General features: G+C 45.0%; 2 protein-coding genes across 8 annotated transcripts in view; one reads left to right on the top strand and one right to left on the bottom strand.

Moving 5' to 3' along the window:
• The window catches only part of LOC135914046 (uncharacterized), a 73,417-nt gene that overhangs the window by 37,277 nt on the left and 20,986 nt on the right, over nt 1-15,154 (top strand). Inside the window, exon 2 of the mRNA XM_065446786.2 lies at nt 2,780-2,883. Within this exon, the coding sequence (XP_065302858.2) occupies nt 2,818-2,883 (66 nt within the window). The 5' untranslated portion in view covers nt 2,780-2,817. The remainder of the gene's footprint in view (nt 1-2,779; nt 2,884-15,154) is intronic.
• Nucleotides 1-15,154, bottom strand: part of LOC135914055 (ornithine decarboxylase-like) — a 111,994-nt gene that overhangs the window by 19,050 nt on the left and 77,790 nt on the right. The gene's annotated exons all lie outside the window — the stretch shown is intronic.

A 15,154-nucleotide genomic window follows, 5' to 3' on the forward strand; every position in this document is an offset into this window, starting at 1 on the left:
ACAGTACCAAACCGACTTGTTTATTTCGTTTCTGATATAATGGGTTGCTGCAGCGAGACTGAGGTGGGAAATACTTCAGCTACTCCGTGTTGCTCTGGTGTGCAGCAATAAATAATTTTTATGCAATTAATTATTCATAGAAGTGATTTATAAATAAGGAATTCAGACAGAAAGTTTCGTAAACATCTAACGTATAGAAAAAGCTATGAAAAAAATTGAATTGATAGGATGCACCTACAAAAGTCAGAGTTTGGACGTAAGATACGTCCGCACTGAGGTCCTCTGGTTCAATTTTCAATCAGCTGTGGTATCCTTACGTGAATCGAAAGCTCAGAAAATGAGTCTCTGCATCTTGTCGTCATCCGAATGCGGCTCCGTTGACCGGTAGTCTACCCCCGTCACCACTGAATGAACAAACTTTATTGCAGGTCCGGCGAGGAAGCGACCTCGCCACGCACCTGGCTAGTCCCACGTCGGGAGCGGCAGGTATAGCCCACCGGCCCGGTCGCGGGCACGCCGGAAGGGCAGGATTTGCTTTTCTAGAGCGGGTCTACGCAGAAGCGAGTCCCACTCCTCCTTGATGAACTTGGGGTATGTCGACCCGCACTCCCAGAGCATGTGAGGTAGAGTGGAGGTCTGGCCGCAGGACGGGCAGGCGTCGTCGCGATACACGTCGGGGTAAGCCTCGTGGAGAGTGGACAGACGTGGATATGTGCTGGTCTGTAGAAGCCTAAGCGAAACGGCTAGCGCCCTATTGAACTTGGGGTGAGGGGGTGGAAAAGTCGGCCGTATCAACTTCTAAACATTCAGTTGCTAACTAAATTAACAAGCATGGTGTCAGCGCGCACACCAAACATGAACATCTCACGCTCGATGACAGCGTACACTCGCTGCTAAAACGATGGCGTGAAGAAACGCGGCAGCAGCAGCGACCGAAGTGATGTTCGCGCTGTCTATCGCTTCATCCCAAAGTGAGTGCCGACATTACACAGCACGCACAAAGCTACAAGTCGCCGACGCACGTCGACCGCCTGGACTCCACCCCAACGCAGACCACTCTCAAGATAGGGCCGCGCGATCGCGCGCAGCCAGGCCCCGCGCACCCTCAAGTTCCAGCGATCGCCGGAGAGGGCGAAAAATCAACCGCGGCGTGTTCCAGCATGAAGCGCACAAGTCAAGCCACTGTAATTTGGTCGCATACTTTAATTTGTGTAATGTATCCTAGGGGCGCTCAACGTAGCTAAATACTCGATCTATAAATGTACATATAATGATCGACAAACATATTTGACATGTCATTTTGTTACAAAATAAGTAGACCGTTGTTTTTAATGGACTTCTGTTATTATAGTTGGTGTTTTGTTCCTTGAGTAAAGGTTTTGAGACCTTACTGACGTCTGATATGTAGCAGCACACTGGTATCCATTGCAGTATGTCCCGTTTATGGATTAAAATTGTACAGCGGTAATATTTGTGAATGTTGTGGGTAATGTTGTAGCGGTCGTTTTCTTCGAGCAGCATCACGCATGTTCGTTTCAATTAGATACCAATAATTTCAGGCAGTTTGTGCGTTCAACATTCGATATCCGCCACCAAGCAAACGTGTTTAAAGACGGTGAATTTCATCAGCAACGGCGTTTCATTGCCATAACGGCTGCATGCACGGCTTCCGTCGTCAGTGATCTTCTTGATTTGGCCGCGTAATGACGCGTTGCTTTAAAAAAACATTTGCTAGCTAGCATGAAAATTCGCCGCTGGAACCGAGCACAGTCCGTTTGGAAACAACCCACGAAAATGGATTATCCTTGCAGCCTCTGGGTGTGTGCACCAGTGAGTAAAAACGCACTGCTTCGCATTTTCAACGATGAATTTCTTCACGTGCGAGGATGATAAAACAGACTCCTGTGATCACTTCTTAAAAGTGGCAAATAATAATTATAGAGTTATTGGTCTTCTATTACATTCATTAGTAAATGGCGCGAATAACGGGACACAGAAATGAGGCATATGACACAGGTGCTGTGACTGTGTCGTGCGCTTTTTTCTCTGTCCCGTTATTCGCGCCGTTTACTAATGAATGTAATTGAAGATCAGTAACTCTATAATTATTATGCAGTGCATTTTTTTTCTCACTGGTGCAAACACCCAGAGGCTGCAAGGATAACCCATTTTCATGGGTTGTTTCCAAACGGCTGGTCGGAAAGCGGAACGGAAGAAAACGGAAGAAAAAAGCGCACGACACAGTCACAGCACCTGTGTCATGTGCCTCATTACTGTGTTCCGTTATTCGCGCTGTTTGCTAAAGAATGTGTTCGTACCAACAAGCCCGGCTAGCCACTATTTCGAACCTCGTCAAACGGAATTCAACTAGAGCTCTTGTTATTTTGCCACGTCGCTGAAATTTCAAACACGGAGTACAGCATAAATAACGAATAGTTCTGACTGTTTCTACATAAATGATACGCTGCTATATGCTGACTGCACATTAGTGAAAATGTACTACCGGTGATAGCTGGATTAATTGCATTTGGTACATTACAATATTACTGTGCTTATTACCCAGTAGCTGGCAAAAAAATTCATCTAATCAGGATTTCACTAAGCACAGCCCACACAACGATACCAATGAAACGAATAAACACTCAAAGCGATGTTGTTTGTGTGAGTATGCTTTTCTGTCATGGAGAATTTTGTACACTGTTCTTAGTCATATATGAATCACAAACTGGCCCACACTTCCGTCATAGTAATTCAGGCTCTTTTTTTCTTTCTACTACAGCCTCCAAGACGCTGCTCATATTTGTCCGCCCATTTGGAATGTATTGTCTCCGGGCGTACAAGGTAACAGTGAATGTGTCACCACTGGGCCAGAATCCTCACAAGGTATGTTTCTGAACACTTCACCTAGAACCATGATTTGCTCATTTAGTTGTCTAACTTTTCTTCACCATTTTTTTTCCTTGCGTGTTTGTCATGCGTTCATCATTTATCTTTTGAGGAAGAAGGACAAAAGAAGTATTATCGTTCTACAAGCTGCCCACGCCAAGCCGTAAGAAGCTCAACAGTCACCATAATGACAGCAGGTCCTCTTGAACTATGTGCCTCACCATGAAATGTTGCCGAGCGGCAATGCTAAAATTTTACACACAAGCTTACTGCATTTAAGGGCGTTTTATGAAAACCGGAGAAGTAACATGTTGAGTGCCAACTTGTTTCTTTCCAAGTCGTTATAGCCCCGATGACTAGAATAGAAACAATGCAGCAATTTGCTACTTTTTAATTCACAAACTATGTCGTCTTGTCTATGCAAATCAGCTTGGTGGACATTACGACAAAGTATCACATGCTCCCTCACAAACTTAACTTCTTACATGAAGGTGTATATAATTTTAAAACCTTCAAAAACGCTCAATGCAATCTTGAAGAAATTATACTTCATCTTGACTTAAATCCTGGCAGTCGCTCATCAGTTTATTAATCCATCTTTTATATAAAGCACCCTCAGGGCCATATGTTATCAAAGAAGGGAGTAGTTACAAAATAGTAGAGTAAAGCCAACACACAAGCAAGTGAAGTGAGTTCTAGTAACGTAATGATTATTTTGGGTATACAATGTTAGATAATGTTTTGCAAAAATTTTTATTGGTGATGGCTAGCAAACATGAGGGAAGTGGTTCCATTCCTGAGATGTACGGGGGACGAAAGATTAAGAGAAAGACTTTGAGTCACATAGATCAATTCCTACCTTACTGCGATGATCAACGCGGTTTTAAATGCACTGAGGCCGCAGTGTGAAGTCGTCGCGAAGTGTTGTGCAATGGAAAAATTTAATGAAATAGCGAAAGACTGGTGACATTGCGGCTGTTAGCGAGTGGAATATCTGCTAGGTTAGTTTTCATTGAGGTGCACGTGGCATGGTTACAATGAGAAAGAATGAAATTAGTACAGATAAGTGATTAAATTAACGCTACTAAGATCCCATATTGCAAATGCATATTCAAGTTTTGAGCGTAATATAGTCTTGTAAAGCTGCAGTTTCGAAGCCGACGGTGCTTTGGAAACGTTGCGCCAGAGGTACCCGAACATCTGCTTGGCATTGTTAATGACGTATATTAAATTGTTGGTCCAAGTTAAGATAGTTGTAATGTGTACACCCAGATATTTATATGTCATGGTGAAATCTAATAGAACATTGTTCAGATGTTAAGGGCTAGGATTAGAATTAGGTCTGGATACGCGCATTATTTCACATTTAACTACAAAAGGCTCATGTACAGTTTGCATAAAATCAATAACTAGGCTAGCCCTGCACCATAAGAGATAGCTAGAAAAAGCAAATGCACACAGCCAGCCTGCTCCACACTTCTCAAACGTGACAAATCACTAAAAACAATTTTTCTTTCTCTTCAAACAGCAGATGTCAAACTTGAGCAGTGTGTTCCCAAAAACGTTTTCAAATATACTCGGAGTAACTTTGGCTTAGCATTCACCTAATCAACAGTGGACGACCAAGGGAAGCCTCAGAGTAGAAACTTGTCTTCGTGAAGGCTCTCACAAATATGTTTGCTTGTTCAAACATTGGCTCCAGGCTGAGGCTTGTCTTGTTCACCTCTGTTACTCAACTGATCTGTTCATGTCCTTGTAACCTTTTGCATTGTTTGAACACGCAAACCGAGATGTTTTTCAAAATGAAACTGTAAATTGCATTTTACAAGGATCCGTGAGCATTACTTTGGCATACTTATATGTTTATTTAGTGTCCTTGTTTATACCCAATATTTGCAGAGGTCCTTGTAAGCACTGTTGTCTCCACAACGTTCCTCGCTTTCCTACGAGTACTCCACTTGTGTCAAAGGCTTTCCTGCCGCACCTGAACACTAAATGGGCAGCAGAAATATCAAGAGCAGATAATGTGTGATCTAAAATTTAGCATAACGTTTTTTACCCTTACACTTCGTGCCACTCGTCAATGTGTTCTGAAACCAATGGGACATTGCAGCTCGAGTTTATCTTGCGGAAAATACAGCTTTGTCGAGCAGATTTTATGTTTCTTTAATATAGTTGAAATCATTGAACGCAGACAATATACTATGAAACACGTGAAGCAGCACTGTACGCAATACAAGTACGAGGGTAGCCCAGCATAAATATCGTTGTCTGAAGTTTCGTTCTCCTGCTTTGGCTGAACACGATGAGAAAACTCAATTTCAGCTTCCAATTTTATTAAATAGATAGCTATCTCTGTTTCTGTGTGTTGTAAACTCAGTGACTGACAGCATTAACTCCTCCTGACCTGCGCGAAAACTGTAGCATGTACGGTTTCATTCACCATGACAATAGATGGTGTAAGCTTACTTGTTTGAAGCGTTTTTGCCAGTTGAGGCCTGTCGGTCAGCTGGCGATAGAATGAAAAGATCTGTATTCAAATCACGAATACTGCCTCGAAAGCGGTAACGAAGTGCCCAAAACCAGCTAGCTGCAGCGCGACGAGCCCCGACAGCCGCTATGCCGTAGCGGCCATACAGCTCACTACGTAATAATGATGATATGAGTTTTGATTTTGCTATCACCATCTCTCCGATCCTATACTTTAGCTCACAACACCACCGCTACTTTTATGTTGCACTGTGGAAGGCAGTTTCTTCTCTTATCTGCCACGTGAGCAGTTGGAGCCGGAGTAGAAGGCCACCCTCCTCCCTTCCCTCCCCCTACTTCCTCGCAACGTTTGGTTCATCGCGCGCCTCGAAAGACAGCGCGTTTCCTCTACGCTCCCGCCCCTTTCGCGCGGGCGAGATCGAGCCGCGATCATTGTCTCCCCTCGCACTCTCTCACTCGCACATACAGCGCAGGGCGCGCAGCGACGCTTTTATCGCCCGTGGACTTTACACGGAGCCCCACGGCGATGGCGACGCCGACGATAGAAATGTGCTTGGAGTGAAATGTGCTTGAACCTCTGAAGTAATTGACTGCAGCACTGGCCCATTTTGTGCTTACGTTGGACGTGATGCATTTGAGAAGGGTGTACCGGCCTTACGTTGCTCTACCAGTGCCTGATGGGGTGGTACTGCCTTATGCGATAGATGACGCATGATTTCTGGGGACAATGCGATTACGCTAGTGTCTGCGTTTCGAACTGCGTCTGTCACGACGGATGAATGAGGCAGCCGGTCTGTGGGTTGAATTGTCCTGCAGCATTTACCGAAGGACGCACTTTTCCTCCTTTGTCTTTAGTTAATCATTCGATGGTGCTTCCGCCCCGGAGCAATTTTTACATCTAATATTAGCAGCAGAGTCACTGTCATCAATTTTGTGGGGCCAACTGCACCACTGACAAGTTATTCCACTTTTGCACCATGCGCTGACGTGCCCCAGCTCGTAGCACTGGTGATATTGTAAAATCTGCGGCTCGTAAGGATGCGCGGGATGTCTGACATGTCCAACCTCGACGTAAGCTACTAGAATATCAGAATCAAGTACTACACCCAATGTAGCGAGGCTGTCCGAAGCGCTGAACGATCACGACTCGGATTGTTGACGCTAAAAGCATCTCAAGGTCAGCACCACAGACGTCAACCTCTACGTCGTATATGGCGCCAGTCGCTGTTCCTTTCCCGTGAGCAAAGAACGAGCGCACTTAGATATATCCTATCCGTGTGACGACCTTCAGCGTCTCGAGAATAGTCTCGTTTATCACCTCCACTGAGAGTATGTGGATCTCATTTACTTGAGCAGGAGCAACTGGCTCGAAATATTCAGTTAAGGATTACCTGTTAAGGAATATAAAGTCTGTTGTGGTAGTGGGCACATAAGCAATCGTGAAAGACTGTCTGTCGCTATCCATCTCGGGCTACGCATCCTTTGAATTTGACATCCTTCGCAGCTTCGTTTTCATCCGACAAGTGATGAATGTTGTGAAATCGGCCTCCCATTCTATCTCTTTCACCGACGAGCTGCCAGAGGATTTAAGAGGAGCTGGTGCGACGTCTACGCGGTCACCCATCTTCAGTCCATCAGCAGGAGATCGGCCCACGACCACGGTGTTTTCGTGGGTGACAGTCCCCATCACGAAGGAGGACATCCTCCGTTTGGTTCGATCAGGGGCGTGAGGAATTTTCGAAATTACAAAAAATAGAGAGTGATCCAAGGCACACGTATGCCTTCAACTCCCTCCTTCTTCCTCTCCCCTACACCCCATTCTGCTAGAAGTTCGTACAGATAAGAAAAGGTATTTTTTCAGCTAGCGTGCGCGAACGCACATGCCCACTGAAATCAGAGTGTTTGAATTTCGGCTATATTTAGTATTCAGAGAGCACTGCCCCATTAGGGCTTCGATCACCTGTGCCCAAAAGCATTCGCCATTCAAAATAACTTTACATGTTTACTTGTGCTTGGAAGCTGTTAGCCACAAGCTTAGCAATAAAGCACATGGTAACAGATTTGTTAGCCTAAATTTAATATCTGGGGAGGCTGCTGAGTGAAAGATGGTGTCCTTGAGGGAAAATAATTATTTGTATCGGGTTCCGGAGCTGGTGCGCTTACTTATGAAGAAAGGTGAAACAGCGCACTCAAAAATAACGCACTGTGCCACAAGCACACTAGTCGAATCTCGTATGGTAAGTGATCTGCAATCTCAGACTACTTGACCAGCTTTAAGACGACTACACTGTATTGCTCCACTTTACTAGATCAAATCCTATTCTACTACGTTCCACTCTGAAATTTTATCTCGGCGGCTCCTATCTAAATGCATGGGAAAGGAGCAAACGCTTTTTTCGTAAACCACGTACTGTGCCGACTTTAATGAGACTTAGTGCACTTAAAGGAAGAACTGTCTAGCGAATACGCTAAGTGCTTTTGTTAGGCCAATAATATAAAAAATTCAAAATAAAAAAGAATACCGAGGAGTCAGGTTTCCAACTGTGTAACTCGGCAGTGAAAAGCTAATTAGAAATTCCGTAAACTGCGCCTACATCTAAAGCGATCAAAACTTATGTATTATGCATCGCTCGGATGTATATAAATAATTTGTGAGTAATACTTCTGTAAAACGCGTGCAAACATCATAATAACTTAGACAAGCTGCAAATTTATGCATCTGATTTTACCGCTTCAGATGCTCCAACAGATACAGTTTATAGAACTGCGACATCTGTTTTTGATGCACAGTTACACATCTCTAAACTTCTTGCTTCCTTATTAATTTTTTTAACTTTGCAATTTTCGGCGATTTCCGCCAAACATTTTAGGCTCTACATCATAATTGCGCTTGTTACAGTGAGTAGAATTTAACTTTCTGTCCTAAATGTAACAAATTCAACTCGGTGAAGGGATTGTCTATAAAAGCATTTCCCCATTTTACTTGCTTTGAATAAAAAAGTAAAAGTTGACTGCTAAGCACGAGGTCGCGGGATCGAATCCCGGCCACGGCGGCCGCATTTCGATGGGGGCGAAATGCGAAATCACCCGTGTACTTAGATTTAGGTGCATGTTAGAGAACCCCAGGTGGTCTAAACTTTCGGAGTCCCCCACTACAGCGTGCTTCATAATCAGAAAGTAGTTTTGGCACGTAAAACCCCATAATAAAAAATAATAAAATAAAAAGGAAACGTTGGCCCCGTACTAATGCTTCCCTTAACCGAGTTTGCAATGAATAAGACTTTGTAAAACTCACTTGGAATTAGGCCGTGACATTTGGGTTGTGCTTGAGACAGGAAATATAATCGTGTGTAGTATGCGCAGCCTGTTTTTAAAACTTGGCTGCCTGGAACGACTGCCTGCCACCACTGTCAAACGGCAAGATAAGTGCACCAAAGTTGTCGGTTTGTTGTTTGCGTAAACTGCTGTAAAATGTTGTCGTAAAGTCACAAATACAAACAGTGTATAATACAGACTAGAACTGGAAATTGGAATTGCGGAATGAATACGTCAGACGACATGCCTGTCTCTTTAGGTCATAAACCTGTTCTCTTTTATACTAAAACCATTTCCGTCTTTATTTCCTGTTTTATTATGCTTAACCTTTAGGCTGCGGTTAAAGGTACGTAGGACGTACTCCTCAAACTCTCTTTACGGGTACTTTGGCGGATCGAGCAGTTTCTTTGTGAACGTCTGACATGTCTCGTTGGTTTCGACGTGTTATATGTTCATATATCTCGAGCTTAAGCCTGCTAAACAGCTCATACGCGATGTTCTCGCGTCAACGTTCTTTCTGGGTGTGTGGCTGTGAAGCGTGCCTATAGTAATTGAAGCTGGCCCGGGTCGGCGTGCTCATCATTGTTGCAACAGCCGCACCTGCTTCCACAGCTTTGATGGGTGCTTTCACACACAGAAAAACACATTCCATTCTGTGCCTCTTAATGCGATACAATGACAATGTGTTTCCCGCCAATGGATCAATAATGCAATTAAGCTCCGCAACCGACCCGCTTGTATGATTGGTAAAAGTGCGTCCGTGTTGCAGCAGCTGTATTGCAGCTATTAGACTGGGAAGGTTTAGGAGTGAGGATCAACGGCGAATATCTCAACAACTTTCAGTTTGCCGATGACATTGTACTGTTCAGCAACACTGGGGATGATTTGCAACAAATGATAGAGGACCTAAACCGAGAAAGTGTAACAGTAGGGTTGAAGATTAATACGCAAAAACATGTAATGTTCAATAGCCTGGCAAGAGAACAAGAATTCATGATTGCCAGTCAGCCTCTAGAATCTGAGCACAAGTATGTTTATCTAGGTCAGTTATTCACAGAAGACAACAGTCACGAGAAAGGAATTCACAGAAGAAAATAATTAAGTGGAGTGCATACGGCTGGCATTACTAAATCCTGACTTCGAGTTTACCTCTGTCGTTGAAAGTAAAAGAGTTCTCGTCGAACTGAAAACGGCAGCAATCGTTGATATTAGGTCGAAATACAAGACAGTTATATGTGATCTACAGCCATCACAGCAAATGGTTTATGCAAATACTCTAAATTGTTGTACAGCCGTTACACTGAATGCTTTGCTGTGTTTGGAAAGAAAATAGATGCACGTCGACTTCACATGTGGCGTAAAAAGAGGGAGGTCAATCATGATGTTCAAACAAAGTTTAAAATTGTCGGTCAGTCACGCTTGTTGCAATAACGTTTTTATTGCTTCACTCGAACGTGGTAGATCCTCGACACACACTCGTAAACGTGCTGCGATACCATATGCTCCCGGTACAAGCGAGGCCTTCGACCGCGTACGTCATTCATTTTATGTGCACGTTGCAGATGTCAGCAAAACAACGCCAAAACACGTTTGTAAATGCAAAATACAAGTTTCCAAAAGAAAAGTAGGCAGGTGTTGTCTATAATATTCCTCATGGTCACTGCAATCACGTCTACACCGGCGAGACGGGTAATATTCAAAGGCTCACCCAAAAAAACATTCTTATGATGTTAAAAAACAAAAAGTGTCGCCTACCGCTCTTTTCGAGCATTCTGTGTCGAAATGACACAATACTGACTGGGGTAGAGCGCATGTGCTAGCCGCTAAAGGAAATCTAAACTGGCGGCTTCATCTCGAGTCATAACTAATCCAGACCACTGATGCCACGCTGAACCGCAATGACCGCAGCTTCCATCCGTTTATGCCCTCTGTTTGCGCCGACTATTCAAACGCACTTAATGGACTCCCCCTTTCGTTTGCGTTCATTGTGAACAAAGCGCCCCAGCATGGAAGCCGAAAAGTCTTGTTTTCGTATCTTCTTAGCGCTTGGTCGGTGTCCGTTCTACCGTTGACTGCTACTTCTTCTACTGCTACTGTTGATGTTGTTGAAGATATCATCCTTCCTAATAGCACAAGACAGTATTCATATAAAAAAATGGCTGTTATGTAGCCCCACCTGTGCTACCACTATAGACGTGCCAATGGCCCGCTTTATTTTCTAAATACTTAAGCAGTGGAACAATCAAAGGCACCTAAGTATTCTCAGTACAACAAATGCACGAGTATAGGCCTTCAGGCGCATGATTCCTATACGGATACAGCGAAGCTTTCTATGCTTTCACTACCGGGTTTTGGCGCAACTGCTCGTCGATTTCTTGCTGAGAAAAGTGGGCTGGTCCTGCATATAATGAAATAGTAGACATTATTAATGTGGCGAATTGGGTGTGTTGGTAGATATTTGAAAACGTGGCAGCGCCACGGATGAAGACAGGACGACAAAGACGAGCGTTGATGTCTTAACGCTTGGCCACCTTTTTCATATTGTGCAATGGCGTATGAGGGTGAGGTATTACAGCTACCTTCTGCCCACGCTTTGCGCAAGCTTTGCATGCTTGCGGCTTTGTGCGCATGTTATTGATAAGGCCCTCAGCGACGTAAATGAGGATATGCTGTGGATACCCGTTGCTAAGTGACCTTTCGGCTTCATTATTGAAGGTACCTGAGATACAGTACGGACAAGACTTGCCAAGAGCGTTCTTTAAGCCCAAGGTGGAAACAGCTAGTTTAATAAGCTTAGTGTGGGCGGCCTTGAAACGCAGAAGTGGTTTGTTGGCACGCGCCTCATAGCTCCAGTAAAGCACAGGTAATCTTTCGTTGAATGCGCAGGTGTAGTGTATGAAATTCCTTTAAGGCACTGAAAATTGCACGTTGGCCAAACTGGGAGATGTGTTAACGATAAATTAAAGCAGCATGCAAACAACGTAAACCATGCACGCGAAAGAAAATATTTTGAAAGTTGACTGGCAAGTCATTGTCCGACATGCAAGGGCTGTTCGCCCAATCTTGAAAACACTTCCGTTATCAAGAGTAGTAAAACGCATGTGACACGCGAAATCGTAGAATCCGAACGGATCTATAGACTTGGGGAGGGAGGTATCAGCATTGCCTCCATCACGCTTGTAGACAAAAAGTTGTTATATTTTTGCATGCGAACATGATAACCCTTGGCTCCTACAGCGCGTATACATATTTTCGTGAACCATTCACAATCATGTTGTTGCAAGTCGGTGCTCGTCCTAGCCCTGTCTCCGTCGGTGTCTTTCTTTTTCGAGCTGCCACCTTTTCAGACGGTAAACTGGCCCGAGCTTGGAGACGGCGCGATTAAATGTGGGCCGATCCCGCAGACTGCGAAATCCCTGGTCGCGTGGCGGCCATTTCAGCATATAGCTGATTTACCGGGCCGGCACGTAAAATTGATGCTGCGAAACGTGTTCGAGCATGCGAACATTTATATTGCATCCAATCATAAGCGCACATGCAGTGCGTGGAATAGGCACGACAAAGGAGAAGACGTACAACCACGGAGCGCTACCGCTAACCGATTTTGTTGCGGCTAGATGAGCACTAATATATAGACAAATTCATAACAAAATCCAACAAAGCAGAAACACCAGATAGGACGCCTCCCTTCACTTTGCATTGCGTATACGAGCACCATTTCTTTGTCGAAATTAAAGAAGTGTCACTCATACACCGAGCTGCTTCCCGTCTTCTTGATGAAGTATGCTTCTAGCGAGTTTCTGGGGTGACATTCCTGCTTCTTCCTCGTGTTTTTACCTCTCCGGTTTGGTTCACGTTCGCAAGATTTACAATGGGCTGGCAGATACAATTTTAATTATTTTTATCTACCATTTATTTTAAGTAGCTCTATCATTTATGGAGTGGCCCGTTAGCCCTACATAAACTTTAGTGTATGTCAGAAGGGTTTGAGGTGTCACCCTTTAGCGGCATCATGGCTTCATGTGTTTCACCTGACAACTTTCTTGTCTCGTGTCCGCAAAATATGGAAACGCAGTGGATCCAACATGCGCGCGGCAGAAAGACAAATGAGTTTAATGCTATATTACCTTGCAACCTTCTTCAAATTCGATTGACACTCCGTGCATGTGGTATCATTTCATTTCTTGGTTGAGATGCCTGAGGAAATCATGGCCAAAATGTCAGGGAAAAATCCCGAATGTCATGGTCAGAAAACCCTTACAAGCATACCTGATCAAGAAAGCGGGAGACAGCTGCGTCAGTGATTCTCCGGTAATATTATGCGACAAAGAAATAATACTCATGCGCAATGCAATGTGAAAGATGGCGTGGTTAGGTATGATGAATCCGTGTAGATATCGGCGCTCATCAAGCGCAATAAATTCACTTTGTGATTTATGGTAGCGCTCTGTTGTCCGTGTTCTTTTTTTTTCTTTTTGCGGGGTCGATTTTGCGCACAATATGCTTGTGTTTAGTTCTTAATATCACCAACCAACCCAACGCCACTTTGTATTGGCATTCAATCAGCCACTTCAAAAACTCTTCACTTTACGCAGATATCAGAAGCGCGTTAGATCTGCACAATTCTGTAAATTGGAATTTAGTATTCACAAATGCAAAAATCACCCACCCGAGGCACGGAGAGTAAAGATATTCTGGGAAGGAGCCACCAAATGCGGACAATTGCAACTACTACGCGTTATATCCGATCATCTGCCGGACTAGCATGCAGGTGGCCCGTTACCGTTCGTTTTACATAGACCTACTGTGGCAAGAGCGACGAGTGGGCACTTGCACGCCGAGACTCGTGCACGTATTTTACAGCGCAAGCTGTTGTGGGCTCACTCCAATACTAGTTTCGGTTAGCGATGGTGTCCGCCACCGCCACTGTCGCCGCCGATGTGGGTCGCAGCTATCGCCTAGCACGCGAGAACTCACGCGATGCCACAGGCGCGCCGCGTAGCGTCGATACTGTTAAGAACGCTAAAGTGCAAGTTTCGCCAGCCACTCGCGACAGGGACGGCAACTTTCCTTGGCGTTACGCTCTAGCCTCGTCGCCATTGGGACTGAATAAGTTCGGCGAAGTAGGCTTTGTGCCGCAACACGACACCGCCTACCCGGGTCGGCCGCGAGCGGGGGAGATGCCGCGTTAACGTCGTCTGCGGCTCCTTCCCACGCGCCGTCCGAGACGCAAGACAAAGGGGCATCCGGCCGCGCTGCGTGGGTCAGCCCCGAGTTGTACGAAGTCCATATGACATCCGGACCGTGAACCTGTGTGTGTGTGCGCCTGTGCGCGTGTGTGCGTGTGTGCGTGTAAGCCGTCTGTGTGTAAGCCGTGTGTGTAAAACGTTCGTCCCGGGGACGAACGTTTCCGTCACTTGGATATATGGGGGAGGACCGAGGGTTTATAAACCGCTGTTGTGTGGCTGCTCAGGACACTCTCTCAAGCAGTCATGTTAGACTGACACCTCTCTCAAACAGTCGTGTTGGACTGATGTACTTTCTCTTGCAGTCATGCTAGACGGATGTAGATACTGTAAATAAACCCATATTCCTCGTTCTCGATTAGAAGCAGTCCTTCTCTTCATCAACGTCCTCAGCGTGGATAAGTAGAACGACGGCATGGGCCAGCTAGCCTCTAATTCATGCCCGACTCCAATCTTGACAACGGATCACGAGCGATGGGATTGAGCACCCAATCCTGACAATACGTGCTCCCTTTGCATTTCAATTACGTATTATTGTGCCTATAAAGCAATAAGTATCAAAGCGATTCGCGTTTTGATGTTTCGTGCACGCACACACAACTTACAGAATGGGAGGATTCATCCCTTGAAAGGGAGAAGAATGTCGCACGTGTACTGCGGCAAGTACAATGACGAAAAAAAAAAGGCATATCCCCAATTAGAAGAAACATTACGAACAAGAAGAAGAAGTCACTAGTGCTTTTTTACTTATTTAATAACTAATTCACTTGATTTCTCGATCATATGACCACCCGGTTCGTGGCTTATCCCCAGAGGGGGTTTGTATCATTATTTGAGGCTTCACAATGATCAACAGTCCGTTCTTGTCACTGTTCCTGCAGACTGAGTATTTTAGACCCTCCAGTTTCCATTTGTATCGTATCGCGACACGTATCAAGGGATGTGACATGTGTGTCGCGTAGTCTCGCTACCTCTGTTACATCTTCGCAACGCGTTATGGCGCGTCCTCGCAAGGTACGAACCTTTGTTTGAAGAAGCGACTCGTAGAGCTACGCACGCAAAATGCAGCAGGCAATGTCGGGCTCAGCATACCACTGTGCAGAAAGCAGCAGAAGCCGCAGGTCACCGCCAAGGCCGGGCGGACAGGTCAGTTCATTTTCGAGAAAACGACGCAAATGGTCTTCGCCACAAGGACCCTGAAGTGCGTATCGCCGAAA

Source organism: Dermacentor albipictus, chromosome 1 (genome assembly GCF_038994185.2).
Source record: "Dermacentor albipictus isolate Rhodes 1998 colony chromosome 1, USDA_Dalb.pri_finalv2, whole genome shotgun sequence".
In the NCBI taxonomy this organism is placed as follows: domain Eukaryota; kingdom Metazoa; phylum Arthropoda; class Arachnida; order Ixodida; family Ixodidae; genus Dermacentor; species Dermacentor albipictus.